This window comes from Callionymus lyra, chromosome 1 (genome assembly GCF_982586985.1).
Source record: "Callionymus lyra chromosome 1, fCalLyr1.hap1.1, whole genome shotgun sequence".
In the NCBI taxonomy this organism is placed as follows: Eukaryota; Metazoa; Chordata; class Actinopteri; order Syngnathiformes; family Callionymidae; genus Callionymus; species Callionymus lyra.
In genome coordinates, this window is record NC_141818.1 from 15,697,982 (window position 1) to 15,714,028 (window position 16,047).

General features: G+C 38.0%; 1 protein-coding gene across 2 annotated transcripts; it reads left to right on the plus strand.

The window, feature by feature from the left end:
• Positions 1–1,902: 1,902 nt before the first annotated feature.
• Positions 1,903–9,681, plus strand: slc25a37 (solute carrier family 25 member 37). Of its 2 annotated transcripts, XM_087794741.1 has the most exons (5): positions 1,903–2,179; positions 5,026–5,254; positions 6,089–6,145; positions 7,940–8,284; positions 8,371–9,681. In XM_087794741.1, exons 1-5 carry the CDS (start codon positions 2,009–2,011, stop codon positions 8,541–8,543), a joined length of 975 nt encoding a protein of 324 aa, XP_087650867.1. In that variant the 5' UTR covers positions 1,903–2,008; the 3' UTR covers positions 8,544–9,681. The 2 variants fall into 2 exon arrangements, with proteins under 2 accessions (XP_087650867.1, XP_087650866.1); XM_087794740.1 differs by having other exon boundaries at positions 7,940–9,681.
• Positions 9,682–16,047: the final 6,366 nt, after the last annotated feature.

Sequence of the window (16,047 nt, forward strand, 5' to 3'; positions counted from 1 at the left end):
GGTCAGTAGGTGGCGCCATCAGTTTAAAAAAAAATGTGATGTTTCATTAGAATAGTTGTTCAAAACAAAGGAAAATAGTGCAGAGACTGCCATCTAGTGGACTGAGAATAACGACACTGCTTCATGAAGCTTCATCAGACCATCACTACCTTTAACAATTTGTCGCTTTGAGTAAATTCAAATTCAATTTAATTCAGAAGTCGTAATCTAAAATGAATGAATGTGTGTATTTATATAAATGAAGTAAACAAATTGCAAAAACGTTTGATATATAAGAGTAGTTGAGGGGATTTATTTATGTCCAAATGTTCCGTCGAAAATCATTCCAGCATCAACTTCTATTCTAAAAGTATGGCCAGAAGGCTTCACCGTATAATGTCACTCATGAATGAGCATTACCTGATTATAGCTTGACACATACACAGATACATTTAGGGAAATTTAGTATAAACAAAATCCTCATTAGTATGAAGATACATTTGGTTAAAATGTAAATTCTTAATATAACATCAGCTGATTGATTCTGAGCGGTTTTACTCTACGACTTGAAAATGCTGAGTCACAGGAGTGTTGACATTCTGCCGACACACCCTGACAGACATTGCGAAGGTCATTGTTGTAATTAAAAGTGCACCAGTTGTGACCCACACACATGTTTTTACTATCGACTACAGTATTAATTCCAATGAAGGATAAATCATTTAAAAAAAGAAACACCCTCAGATGAAATTCCAGACCTGCAGCCCAAAACTAGATAAATAAATAACACTGCCAAAAAGAAGCCATGAATTATTGAGAGCAGGGGATGCAGACAGAAAATGGATCGGTCTCTGACCAATTCTCAACCGAGGGAATTCAATCAATACATTTGTTGAAAGCTGTGTTGATTTTGAGCGTTTTCCTGTTTTTTTCAGAAAACGGGGGCAATAATACAAATAATATTTTCTTTAACTTTTATAAACAGATTAGCTTCACATTTTTCCTTTATGTATCTAATTTTCATTTATAGTTGAAGGTTAATGCCATGAAATTTAATTTTAAATTAAAGCAGACATTTTCCTTTTTAAATGTTCTGGGGTCAAATTTCAAGTGTTATAGCAACATGACAAAAAGACGATGAAAGAATGAGTTCAAGATATGTCATCATGTCGACCCTCCCAACATTCTCACACATTGTTTTGCTGATAAAAAGACAAAACAGCTTATCTTTAAGGCCATTTCTTATCTTTAAGGCCAGTGTTACAACTGGTCAACACCTTATTAGAAAGCTACACATTTGGATGTTTCATAGCTAAATAACCACATATTTGCCTGTAAATGCACCTTGAGATTACCTATGAAAATACATCTAAAAGCTGTTTTTCTCATATTTGTAACTTAAATATGTTTTAATGTATTGTTGTTTTATTATTTAAATGATTTTGAGAAAGGTTTATGTTGGAAAAAGGGGCTGATAGTATTTAGCTCACTTTACTATGGTTACTCGACACGTGTGTAATTTAGTCTCAAACTAACCAGTTAAAGCTTTTTTTCGGGTGTTTTTTTAGTAATAAATGTGCAGTTTAATAGAAAATAGGAATCATTGTTTTCTGCTCTATACATTTTTAAATAGAAAAGTTTATGAAAGTGGGGTCGTTTATATCAGCAGATATAAATATAGTCAATACATTTGACGTTAGTTCCTATAATTTTGTGGATTTTCTATCCGACACGATTAAATCCAGTGTATCTTTATTAACATTCTATCATTGACAGCGAGCGGCAGAAGTGTCAGCGCGAGCCTCGAGGCATGACAACTTCTCATTGGCTCCGCTCAAACACAAACCCCGCCCCCCCGCCAACATTCCCTCCACGCCATTGGTCGAGAACGCCACTCGAGCCACGCCCCCCCCGTCGCGACGACGGACGGACGGATGGGCGCCGGAGCTTCACCCAGGTGATGAAGATGATGATGTTGTGGTCGTCCACGCCGCCGACTCCTCTCTAACCGACAGCGACCGACCACCGCATGGAGTTGAGCCCGAACCGTGTGGACATGTCGGAAGGCGAGGAGCCGCCCGGCAGTGATGTAGACTACGAGAGTTTACCGCCTCATGTCTCCGTGGCGACGCACATGACAGCGGGGGCTGTGGCTGGGATCCTGGAGCACACGGTGATGTACCCGGTGGACTCCGTCAAGGTGAGAGTCCCAGCAGCCCGCCTCAGCTCGCTCGCTCCCCGGGTACAGTTGTGTGCTAACCACGCTTGACTCCTGGTTGCTGCTGCTGCTGCTGCTGTGCTAACGCTAGCTCTGTTAGCTTCCATATTAGCTCCATAAAGTGCACCGGTTGCTCGATAAACACACGAATAATGTCATTAACACGCTTTAACTAAACTAGTGACACCGAGTTAAACTGGTTTAAACCAAAGGAATGTCTTCTTCCTGGTGTTTTTTTTTTCCTACTGTTTAATCCAACTTTGCTAACGTGGCTCGATAAACGTCCAGTTTAACCTGAATCGACCCAAGTTATATTTTGAGACTTTAAGAAGCAGCTGTTTTAGTTTTGGGTAGTTTTTTTTAGTAAAGTTTTTAACTTTGTTATTCTGTAGGTGGACCAAGAGTCAAGGTCAACTTGCTTATGTGTGTCTAAATTAAAGGTTTACTGATGCATTAAGCATCACCTCAACTGACAGTAGAGTTTCTCTTCTTTAAAAATGTATTAAACATACAAAACAAAACCTACAAAATATCTTTTGTTCATAGGAAAAAAAACGATAAAACAAACTTATTTCTAACTTTAAATCTAACTCACAGAACATGCCACTATTTAAATAAGAAAATACTTTTCTAAGTAAGTAATTTGAATTTAAAAGTATATACTTTATTGAATATTGTTTGTATTGTTTAAGCGCTTTGTGACCCTGGTCTGGAAAAGCGTAAGTAATTTATATTTATAGAGTGCTTTTCCGGACCAGGGCCACAAAGCGCTTAAACAATCAAAAGAAAACTCAATAAAATATATACTTAAAAGGTCAAGATAACACCGAGAACAACACAGGAGTTTTCAGAAAGTCAGGAAAAAGCCTGAACAAATAAAAATGTCTTAAGATGTTTCTTGAAGGAGTCGGTAGATCCATCCCTTTGATTTATTATAATTGTCTGTAACATTATTTATAAGCAACTTTAAATGGTAAATAATTAATAAAATGTAGGTGAGTAGTTTCCCTGTGTAACTTATCTAGGTGTTTGATAATGTGTAACTCTGTCCTCGATGTCATAAAATGAATCCACGATATCGGTAAGACTAACATTCTCTTGTTTAAAGAAGTCATTCATTTCTTCCTGCTGAAACGTGTGCTTGTAAACTTTGCCCTCGCAATCCTCTCTCCAACCTTTAACAGTTGTTTACTAACAATGCGTCGCTGTTAGGGCCGGAGTGGAACTTAAGATAATCCAAAAAGGGCAGAGAAAACCTGAAACTAAATGCAGAAAAAAAGGAAATTCTCCACATTTGCATCAGTCCAGCATGGTTGTCGACTTGCCAAATTTGCAACTTTTTGCCCAAACTAATGTCGTCATATCCTGTAGACGTTTCCTCAATCTATGCTTGAAACAAATTGGCTTTAACTAGTGGTTTAAAATAATGATACTTAGGACAGGTTTAATATTTTACTCCTAACCAGAATAAAGCTTTTTTTTTTTTTTTAATCTGATTTCAACCTCTTGAAGATAAAGTGGTCACACCTGAAGATCAGGAGTCACCCAATGCTTAGGCTGGGAGGGGTCTTATCGTTATTTTGCACACTTCAAATCCACCCAATCCAGTAACGGGAGTGGCTGTCGCCTGATCACGTTGATAATTTCCTGAATTACATTTTTATCAATAGTAATAAATGGGGTTCATGTAAAATCAGAATCCAATATAATTGTTTACTTATTGCTATGGTACATTTATTCAATTGGCAAAAAAGGATGTAATATATATTTGATTATTTGGTTAAAAATATGCACCTCTTAAATGACCTTGTCGTAATAATTTAAAATTATTGGATAGATACATTTAATATCTTTTAATAGTAATTTGTATTTAAACAAAAATAATCAATATTTATAGTGGAAGTCATTTGCCCTTCATTTTTTATTTTATTGTATTGCTGCTTATTTTAAACTGTGGCATTTAATTATTATATTTAATTTATACAATACAATAGAAGCTTAATCAATGGTTACAAAAATGAAAAATTTGATTAAAATAAAGTAAGTCTGATAAATATTTTACTTTTAGTAACTTGATGTAATTTGATATGATGTTGATGTTTTGTGTGCAGCAAATGTTTTTTTAAAAATCCCCCAAAAACCCAATACACTGCAGAAAATCAGTCCATGTTTGAGCCAAATCTTTGTTTGTTTGCCCTTGAGCGAAGTTCCAGATGAGAAACTATGTCAAGAAAGGACTTTTAATGGAGAAAAATTGTTGTCTCGTGTCTAAAATGGTGCAGGTTCTGATCATTTATCATCTTTGCCTCAAATGTATTTTAGTATGTATGTGTCACTTTTACAAATGTTTTTTTAATATTTTATTTAAAATGACTATCAGATCCTGTTCTACAAAATTAAAAAAAAAACATTCCCTAAAGTTCCCGAATCTGAATGGAAGGGAAACGTCATTGATATTTAATTGTCATTTCAAAGGAAGGAAACGCTCGTAAACACTGTGAGGAAGATGGATTGGGCCTATCTCTGGAGCCAGCTTCAGCTCCATCTCCTCACTAATAAAAACATGCTTTGTGACGCTCGGATAACTTGACATCGGGAATTAAAAAACAAGACCCTGCAACGACCACGCACACAAACGCACACCAGCCGTGGGAGAGACACACTTCACTCAAACACCCTCGCTGTTGCCAAGAGCACTTCTTGTCAGAACAATGTGTCAGAAACCCCCTGAGAACAATATGTCTACAATCACAGTCTCGCACCAGGTGCCCACTCTGAGTCACTCGCAGTCAATTTGATTTGTCTTTTTTTTTATTCTCTCTTTCCAGACCCGGATGCAGAGTCTGCAGCCGGACCCCAACGCTCAGTACAGAGGGGTGTACGAGGCGCTGAGAAGAATCGTCCAAACTGAGGGTTTCTTCAGACCTCTGAGGGGTCTCAACATCACCATGATGGGAGCAGGTCCAGCCCATGCTCTCTACTTCGCCTGCTATGAGCGACTGAAGCGCTCTCTGAGTGATGTCATGCAGAGTGGAGGAAACAGCCATTTAGCCAATGGTACGCTAATTCTACAAATTTGAGCGACTGAACTCGAGTCTTTTATTTTAGAGGAAGTATGTCGAGGCAATAATTCTTACCATTTTTTACAGTCTTATTGTATATTATCACTAGCGACTGTTTTTAGGTAGTAGGTGTTTTCATATGAAGTATTGAGTTTTTTCAGTTACCAGGCCAATACATCCAGAAACTGACACCACAAGACAACTTGTTTTGTCAACAAATGTATATGCAATTTGGGATAACTATGGATGGAGCTAAGGAGCATTGCAGTTACACTGTTATACCACACGTGGGAGCCAGAGACAATATTTTCAATCTTGCGTATTGCTGCTTTAAGCGTCTTTCATGTTGTTATTTTTTGAAACCTTGAGAACAATGAGCTTAAAAACCTCCAATAAATTAAATTAGTTAAATTGCTAACTTAAAACTCTTAATTCCAATAAATATCCATTTAAAAGTTTTTTTGTTCATAAAAATATAAGCCTTTATCTGTCTATAAAGCTATTTTAATATAGAAAGTAATTCACTAAACTAAAAATGTAGGTATTTAACTTTGATGTAATGAATATTTTTGCTTCTGTTGTTCAGTGTATTCTCTCTATTTCTCACAAAATAGACTTTAATAGATGACTCGTACTGGTTTGTTTTTCTTGCTAATGCTAAATGCACAAGTTATCTTGTAGCATCAATATTTCGATGATCCGGACAAACGACCAGGGATTTTTGGTACAAATGAGTTGTTGATCTCTTAAACACCATCAACACTCACCAGGCTCTGATGACAAAGACTTCCCGTGTGATGAAGGATTCCCAACTGTTTTGTGTCAACAGGTCTCGCAGGAAGTGTGGCCACAGTTCTCCACGATGCTGTCATGAATCCTGCAGAAGGTAAAAAAAAGAATGTTTCTATTCTTTCAAATCAAGACAAAATCAATGTTAATTGACCATCAATGTTCTAAATGTTTTTCACGCTTGCCTGCATGTATTCAAAAGCATCACCAAATGCTTTGTGAAGTGAACCAAATCTCAGTTTTTAACATTTTAATATAATTTTCTCACTCAAACTAAACCGATCATGTCAACTGTTTTAAGTTTTATTTGTCAATATAATTTTGTCGGACAGAAATGGATAATAAAATCACAGTCTTGGTTCCAATAGAGGTCTGTCATATGTATTTTTAAGGCACTACCAAAATAAAATCACCATTTGCCCTTTTAAAACCAGCATTCATGTGTATTAAAAATAAGGATTCATCTGCATAGTCTCTTTGTAAATAAAATGAAAATAGAATATCTCCAGGAAACAAAAAAAAGCTTAGTTACGTTTTATTGTACAACTTAAAGAAATTTAAAAAAAAAGAAACAGTCACTTTGGCAAGTTCAAAAGTTTGTCCGCCCTGAGAGTTTAAACTGTGTCTTATTTTTATAAGCTCAAACCTCATCTTACTCTTGGGGCCTGAAGCGTTGTTCGTCAATTGTCAGTAGGGGGGGGACTGGTGTCAATTCCAGAGTTCCTTAAATGCTTTAGTTCTGCAAGGACATAAAATCTATTGATGCCCACGAGGCAAGAGAAGGCTTCATGAAGAAGGCAAAGCACTACCAGAATATAGTTTCCACAGTGCAGGTCATATACAAGAGATGGCTGTTGTTGAGGGAAGATGTATTAATTGTTGAAGCTGAGAAGAGTGTGGCTTCAATAAACATCATGATCCGAAACATACTTTAAAATCCACCATTGTGGTTGTGAAATGGCCCCCACTGTCTCCAGACGAAGGGGAAAACCCCAAACTCTCCTGACTTATTACTTTAAATCTTTTAGTCTTCCTCTCCAAGGACTGGGTAGGACGGGATTGATGCCGCGCGGTGACAAACCTCGATGTTTGTTTAAGTTTTCATTCCAGAAAAACAAAGTGTTTTCAGTGGGCGGGGCTTCAGCACATATTCTAATGTAAATATTTCGGACATGTACTGATACAGTAGATAGAGATCCAAATATTTGTGGGTAGATCTTGGAAGTCTATTGCAGAACTGGAAGCCAAAATTGCCAAAACAGACTTTTGCAAGTGTCATAATAATGTTTTTCATTGGGGGGGGGTTGTGTTCAATTTATAATATAAAAAGTACATATTCATATTTGTTTTCTTGATAACATTTTTTTTTTGCATTTACCAGAGAGTCTATAAATATATCAAAATGTCATGCTTTTGGAAGGATGTACAAACATGCACTCACAACTTATGCGTGTGCGTAAAGAGTATATAAAGTATAGCTTAAACATTATTTTAATAGTGCACCAAATAAAATGTAGAATCTAGGAAGAAGACATGCTAACCATACAAAAACTAGCCCTTTTGTTTTGGGGTATTTTAACCAATACAATGCCAGTTTGATTGTTTTAATTCACAGTTGGACAAGCTAGAGTTGAAAGTGAAAATGAACCGAACGGCCAATAAAGGCTGAAAGATAATTTGGTGCCTGTTACATCTGGGAGGAAGTTATCCCAAAAGGGGAAAAACCTTCAATATCATCTCAATTTCCGTCTCGAAAAGTGTTTTTGTTCAATTATTTTCCAAACAAATGTCGCCGTCATAATGTTCCCCTGTGTAAACCATTAAAAAGAGGGTGTCCGGTCCCGTCGCGTCATGGAAACATTTTTAACGTTGGCGCGTGTGTTTCTTTCAGTGGTCAAACAGAGGATGCAGATGTACAAATCTCCTTATCGGGGTCTCTTGGACTGTGTCCGGACCGTGACGCGCACAGAGGGTGTGGGGGCTTTCTACCGCAGCTACAGCACTCAGCTGACCATGAACATTCCCTTCCAGGCCGTTCACTTCATCACCTACGAGATGATGCAGGAGCGCCTCAACCCCCACCGGCACTACCACCCCGGCACGCACATCGTGTCCGGGGCGGTGGCCGGGGCGGTGTCGGCGGCCATCACCACCCCTCTAGACGTTTGCAAAACCCTGCTCAACACGCAGGAGAACGTAGCGCTTAACTCGGTGAACATCAGCGGGCATCTGTCAGGTATGGTGAACACCTTCAGGACCGTGTACAGGCTGGGTGGGTTCCCTGCGTTTTTCAAAGGCGTTCAAGCTCGAATTATTTATCAGATGCCCTCCACCGCCATAGCCTGGTCCGTGTACGAGTTCTTCAAATACTTCATGACCAAGCAGCAGAAGGAGCAGGACGCACGACCCGGAAGTTTGTCGTGAAGACGTTGTTCTCACGGGCAGGAAGTCGTCGTCTCTTGCACTCCTCGGGTGTGACGTCAATGTTCCGGTGACGCCTGCATCACACTCCACTTCCTCGTTCAGTGAATGATGTTTAGAATCCTGAGTATTGGATTTTTCTGAATTTATTTGTGTAGCTTCCAAAGGAATGCAGATTATGGGGGACGCAGCGGAAAGACGCCCGTCTTGCTTGTGTGTCTTTTGCACTACGTCATTCCAACGAAAAGCTGCGACACTCAAAGTGCCTCACACACTCCAGCCTAGTTTTATATCATCTTTCTTTATTTTTTTTGGGGGGGGGGGCACATTTTTAGTTTTACATTTTCAGCTGAATATTCATGTTCAACTCACACACTCAACACTTGCTAACTGTGAAGCCGAGTCGACCGCGACGCTACATGGCTGATGAATCACGCACAAAAAAAGGGGGGTGTGGAGTTGAAAAAAGGGGGTGTGGAGTTAAAAAAAGGGCAGCTGGTTTTTACGTTGGGGAACATTTCTGGAAGGTTGGTTGTTACACGGTGCTCCTGTGCCTGCACTGCGACCTGTTACACTGTGTGGGATACAACAGGCTGGTGAAGAGTTTCAAGAGCGTTTTTAATGTTTCTGCTTTTATTCCAGTGCAGATTGTTCTCACTCTACGACAACAAGCCTTTTTTTTTATATATATATATATCTTCAACAGAAGGTCATTTTTAATAAACCAAAGATGATTAGTGCTCTATGCATTTGTCCTTTTTAAAATATTGCCTGTGTGCAGAACTAATGGAAGTCATAGTTTTTTAAATGCTTTTTACATTTATTTTATTCACCATCTGAATACTTGAGGAAAACTGAAGTAGAACTGTGCAAGTGTTAAGTTAGCTTCAGGATATCATTTTTTTTTTTCTGTCTCCTCCTCCAACGAAAGCCATCGAAACATATGCAATAACAACTTGTGAGCCTTGGTTGGTGGTCGAGTTATTCCCTCTACTTTGAAAGAGAATGAAAGAATGATAAATATATTTTCACCATGATTGTGAAGAGATGTAAATATGTTCAGCTGCGAGCGCACAACTCATTGAAATGGGAGCTGGGATCTTATTTTTTTTTTATTTTGCGTGGAGTATATAGACATAAATAAATGCTAACCGTGTGATGTTGCTGCTACAGTTTGTAACACTGGAGCTTTAATAAAAGTGTAAATAAGGATGTCTTTTGTTTGATTAAATATGTAATGTGTGTCTGCTGCAGGAGAACTAAACCATCAGGAAATAAATGAAGTGAACTTCCGGAGGATCTGGCTTCATCTGAGGGATTTTTAAATATGTGAAACTAAATAGTAAAAAAACTCCTTTGAATATCTACTTTTACTTCGTTTGGAGCATGTGGTTATTCACCAACAGAGGGCGGCATTGATCAGATTTATGATTCTCTATGTGGACTGCAGTATTTGTGTTCCTGCCGCTTGCTTCAAGGAGCTTCTTCCTCTCGGACTATAAGAAGTAGAGCATGAATTAATATTTATTCAGCTTCAACGCGTATGTTGATTTGAAAAACTTCCACCACTCCTTGTCATTTAAATTTAACAAGTCACATTTGGCTGGTGTTTTTTTTGTTGTTGCATGAACTGATAAGGCCTCGCCCAAATCAACTTTTGAAGTAAAAAGGGATTTTTTACTGGTGATCATAATCTTAAAAAAAACAAACAACGAAAGATTCCACCCGGGACATTTAAAAAATAATTATTTAAATCAGAGTCCTTGTCGATTTTGGCCTGGAAAATAAATGACAAAAAAAAAAATGTACGTCATCTTGTTGTACTAGAGTAGATTTTAGATTTAAGACCTAATACAAAACGACTTCTTATAAAATATAGATTGATAGCGTGATACTGTTGATGAGGAACATTTAAAAATGTAAAGGGAAGGGGGCGCAAGGGGGGCAGTAGACACCCATGAAAATTTAAATGCATCCAATTTCCATGATAATGTGTCCTACATACTAAATAAGGGAGATTTTCAGAATCTCAGGTGTTTTTTTTAAATTGTAAATGGGTGCAAAAAGAGGCAGAGTACGCCCTTAAAAATAAAGTATCTTGCCCCAAAAAGTGAGAGTATGAATCTTCAGTCTCTCTCGGTCATGTGTGGTTATCCTCTCATGCCACTCAACATGTTGGCGAACACGTACGCCCTCACTCCTCCCTGATGTCCCTGGTTTCATAAGGTTGTTTATTCGGAGCTCACAACCATCCGTCCTCCGTCCTTGTCGTCTGAATCTCCTCACTCGCCACTTTACCTTTCCCTCCCGCAGATTAAAAACGCAGCAGAGTCGCACACACTTGTGTACACCGATGTGTTGTTGCCGACCTGCTGGTAACATGAGGGATCCAGTTACATTATCTGAGGAAGTTTACGAGAGTCCCGACGTGAAAAGATCCGGGTTTTTTCTTCTTATCCTTCTCATCATCTCTGCAGAGTTTGTCCGACAGTCACGGCACATTGCAGCACTGAACAGAGAGCTTCTTTGTGGTCCCTGGTTTGATTTCCTCATCATCTTCTCCGCAGATCGTCCCGATTGTCGGAGCAAAGTTGGCCACCTTGAAGAGATCATTGTGTAACCGCCTGCGTAAATTCCAGATTAACAACCCCAAAAACATGTGTAAATCCTCGTCACCTGTGAAATCTCTAATTCAGGTATTTCTGCTGATGACAAAGACAAGAAGATGTTGACTCAAGTCTTGTGTTTTTGTGAGTCAATGTACCGTGTCTCTTTGAAGGAAGTGCAGGTAATACAATAGCAAGTAAAAAAAAAAAAAAAAAAAGAGTTCCTTGAACCTCCATCTTCCTCCTGCGACAAACTCTTTTATCTGATGCGTGTGTTCGGTCGCGGCCCGGCCGCTGAGAGACGCTGGCCGATACTGTCAGACTCTCAATGCCGTCAAAACAGATGCTATCTGTCCTCTTCATGTCCAATTACTTGTTTACTCGCAGGAGGCTCTGACGTATGGTTGCAGTTTACACGGATGCACAGAACTGTCCTGTGGTACCGCCTGTTAAAGTACACTGTATCAAGCTGCAGTCAGAAATTGCACCTTTGTTCCCACTGTTGCAAGACGTAAATATCATTTGAACAGCAGATTGACTTCAACACAACCACAGAGCTTGGTCGGGAGACACTAACTACCACACCAACCTTACTTATAGTGCAATCAAAACTGTGAAATCCCATAATGCCTTTCTACACGCCTTATTTAGTGACGGCTGATAGTTTGTTAGAATACTGTTTACATCTATTAAAACTTAAAATTTCAGTTTAAATTCTACATCTATGTCAAAATGGATCGACAGGAGTGATTGGTTGGCTGGGCGGCAAAGCATTCTGGGAACTGTTCAGCACACTGTTGGTGAGAGAGATGTTGAGAAACCTCGACATGCTATGTGGAGTTTGCAATTTCAAATTATTGTTGTCAATTTAAACAAATGTGGGATGTTTACAGAACGTAACCCTTGCAATAAACAAGGGACCACTGTATTCTACCATAAAACTAACACCGGTGGGGGTCAGGAGGCATCCTAATCACATGACCACGCTACTTCAACTGACTCTAGTCCAAGACTCTAAAAGATGACTGTGCTTCTTACCCATCATTTCACCCATCAAGCAGTTTAGACACTTGGTTTTTGTTCATCTTAATGGACAACTCGACCTTTCAGTAGAATAGAATATTGTGGATTGGCTTCTCATCTTTCACGCCATATTCCATGAAAGTCATAACATAAGAACAAAGTCCTCTGGATCCAGGTTGTTGTTGATGGTCCGGCCTTGAGGCTTGGATTCTAACAATTGTCTCTTCCAATCTTTGATTTACCTCCATATTATTCACCTTTTCTACAGGCCGAGTATGGCTCAAGCTTTTGTAGAAGCGTAGGGAAGGGTTTTCTCCATGATTCTTTTTTTTATCTTCTTCTTATATCATGTCATTATCATGGTACTGTCCAGCCTCAAATCATTTCTATTCAATAAGAGTTTTTAGTAAAACATGGCTACTGAAAAAATAAATTAAATCCACTTTCGTGGCGCGTCATTTCCTAAACTAACAGACATACTTCCTAATCTTTTTAGGGAAAAAACTAAGTAAGTGTTTCCATTGAGCACAGATAAACGGATCAATTGCTGATAGACTATGTATCCCACTATGCTTTATATTAGTTCATTTGACCTCAGAGGGATCGTAGTCCGAGCAAAATGTTGCAGGTTTGACAAATTCTTTCCAACTAGAGGCTCCTAAATATATACACATGATTTTTTTCCCATCCAGATAACATTTAGATGATGTTTCTTCTTGCTTACACTGTAGATCAGTCTTTGAAAAAAACACAAAAAGGCATGAAAGGACTCATTATGGTCTATTTCATATATACCTTGATGATCCTCAACTCTTCTAATATAGTCTGGAATGCTGAGAATCAATCTCAGATTGTATAAAATCATCTAAGCATCTTCCCAAGACCTCAGTTTTACCCTCAGTCTCTTGTCCAGTCTAGACTATCATGACATCTTCTCGTGCTAAACCCCTCAGACCTCTTTTTAGAAATGATGAGTCACCGATAAGCCCATGCTTGTGCCATGACATCATCAATATCTCATTCGACTCTCTCACTGTCGTGTCGCCTCAATGAACGAGCTCCTCACTGACAGCTGGACGACACCAGGTCTTCAAAAGTCACTTAGCTGGGCCGGGAGATTTGACTGAGCGGAAAGGAGTCTCAATGGCCCATGATGTTTGCTGATGATACGGTGATGTGTAGCGAGAGTGAGGAGAAGTAAATGAGGGTGAAGAGGTGCTGAACACATGTATTTTGAGGGATGCTTCCTGTTCCAGCCTGGGCAGGGTGTGATGGACCCCTGACAGGGATGAGAAAAGGAAGAACAGTCTCTTTATTGTCGAAACCGTCACGTAGGTAAATCAGTCCGATCAGTTAAAAGCGACCACGCGAGTGTAACTACACGGGACGACGAGATGGAGCGAGATGGTGATGATAATTGTTGGATGAGGGCTGCAGAATGAGACCTGATTCTTTTAAAGAGCCTTGAACTTGATCACACTCAGATAGAGCTATCATGATCGGCACTCGGACCACATTGTGGCAGTCATGGGTTTGAGGAGATGAGGGAAAATCTTCGTACGTAAACGTAGCCAATGAGCCTGTTTGACTCGTTGAACCTGTGTATAGAAGCATGTGACTTAAAGCTTTTGTTATCAGTCATTTATAGATTAACACATATTTTTACGCATGGCTGGAAGTTTTTTCTAAAATTAGATCACCTTCAATTTTCTATTGTCTCGGTTCAAGTCCTAATCATACATAATGAAGGACACTTGTTTTCTTAATCCGAACTACTGTAAATACAAAAAGTGTCCTTATTTAATAACAGATTTTTTGGAGTGTATAAAATATACAAAGGCTGAAAATGGCGCTGATGCCAGAGAACATGCCTGGCTTAAGGACAGTTTATTGGTCCTGAGAAACTAAATTTAAGAAGGAAATATTGTGTCGACATATATAGTTAAAGCAGAAACAATGTAATAATGAGAACTAAGAACAATAAAATAAACTTCAAAGTATTGATATTCCTTAAAATGAAATTTTTACAAAGATTGCAAATAGGTTATAAACGTATTTAAAAAAACAAATTAATGTTCTATTTATTTGTTTATATAATTATATTTTAAATCAGTGTCTGTCCATTTTAAACAATTGTACAGTTAAAGTAAGTACACACTTTTTTGCTTTAATATATTTTCTACCAAATTATGAACAAAATTCAAACAGTTTTCATCTGTATTAAAACAATTTTCAAAGAATTCAACGTAATTCAATAGGCAAAGTAGTTATTGTGGTTGAAAAGCGGGAAAGAGTTGTATTCTTACTTTTTTATTATATAACATAATATATACTTTTCTCTGTGATTATAAATATTAAGGTTCCAAACTCAAGGGGGCCGAAGTGTATCGTTCAAAGTTGCAGGTATGAGTCTGATATTAACATAGTCTTTTTATTCTTTCAGGCTTAATTTATCTTAGATATCTTTGTATTTGTTCTCCTTTATTAAACACATTCCTTTCCTTCCACATCAGACTGACTCTTATTGTCGACATCCATCATCTCTGTTATCTCCTTATCTTATCTTAAACACTGACGTCTTTATAGTTCAACTTGTCAACATGAACATCTACTTTGATTTTCAGACAACTGTCCCGTACCATGAGTTTAACACATTTTATTTATTTATGTGCTTGATATGCACATTATATGATCATTTATTAACATATTTTTAATTATTTATGGGTATGTGACCTGTAGATTTCTGAATTCATGACCTCACGAGTGATTTATACTTCTCTGAATTATTCTTCAGTGTTTTAACGTTGTTTTCTTTCACATTTGTTACCAATACTTCTTAAATATTCAAATCAATTTGGAGGTATGGTTTGGAAATTTTAAACACCGACAAAAAACACTGTGACTCACTTAAACACTGAATTTAATTTTTATTGATTTTTACCAACATACTGTGTTATCTTCAAGAGTTTATGGAATTAAATCCCACACGTTTCAAACGTTTTGTTTCCGACACACTGAGAGTTCACACCCTTTGATAGACCTGCATGTGTAGGAGGATTGTTCCAGACTTGAGATCACCAGATCTGTAGACACTTTAAACACAAATCAGGTTCACAGAGGGTGAGACAGGTCAGTCTATCGGTAGCATCTGTCTTCCACTCAGCCTGGTTCTGCTACATTAGACCTTCGCTTTCATTTGTTCATACTTCACGATCCGTCCTCACTATCACCAGCTGGGATGAGTCCAGCAACATTTTTCATTCTGATCTCCTGCCAAAAATGTTATTCTTTCGCAATCACCACATTCTTTGTGTGTCCTGGAAGATTCTGTGTAACTATTAAGTGTTTGAACATGATTTTAGATTGATTCAGACTTGAGTCCATCAACGGGTTGTTGTGGTGAAAAAACATTTTAAAATATAGATTAAAAATTAACTGGTATAAGTAGAGTTTGTTTTGTGGTCACACTCACTTTTGCCAACAATACAGAGTCTGTTTGGGATTTTTTTTTAAGCGTCCACCATGTCTCAGGTATTACATGAGTCATGATAGGCTTCAGAAATAATAGTTGCGAAATATGAATTCAGGTTTTTTGTTTTTCCATCGAAACCAAATGATGCGAACATTTCTATCATCATTTCATTGTAAATCCAACATATTTCTGCTGTGAAATTAGGTCAATTTGTTAACAAAGTATAACAATGTATTATTTGTTTCAGCAGTAATGACAGATCTCACTTATAGGATTCTGTTGCTAGTTCTGTGATATTAGTTAAATGTTCAGCGTCTTTCTTTAGCTTGTTTACTTTTTTTATCTATGATTCAGGTTTCTGAAGATATTGAGTCATGACCTAGTCATCGCTCTTGTCACTCATTATGAGATATAAATATATAAACATATCAAATTCAATGTTTCTGAACATTAATCTGCCACAATCTGTTGTCCATG

Bases quoted from the DNA above. Each gene is read 5' to 3' on its own strand.
- slc25a37 (XM_087794740.1), top strand. From the start codon at position 2,009: ATGGAGTTGAGCCCGAACCGTGTGGACATGTCGGAAGGCGAGGAGCCG. The intron at 5,255-6,088 runs GTACGCTAATTC...TTGTGTCAACAG, and splicing joins AAACAGCCATTTAGCCAATG to GTCTCGCAGGAAGTGTGGCC. The intron at 6,146-7,939 runs GTAAAAAAAAGA...TGTTTCTTTCAG, and splicing joins TGTCATGAATCCTGCAGAAG to TGGTCAAACAGAGGATGCAG.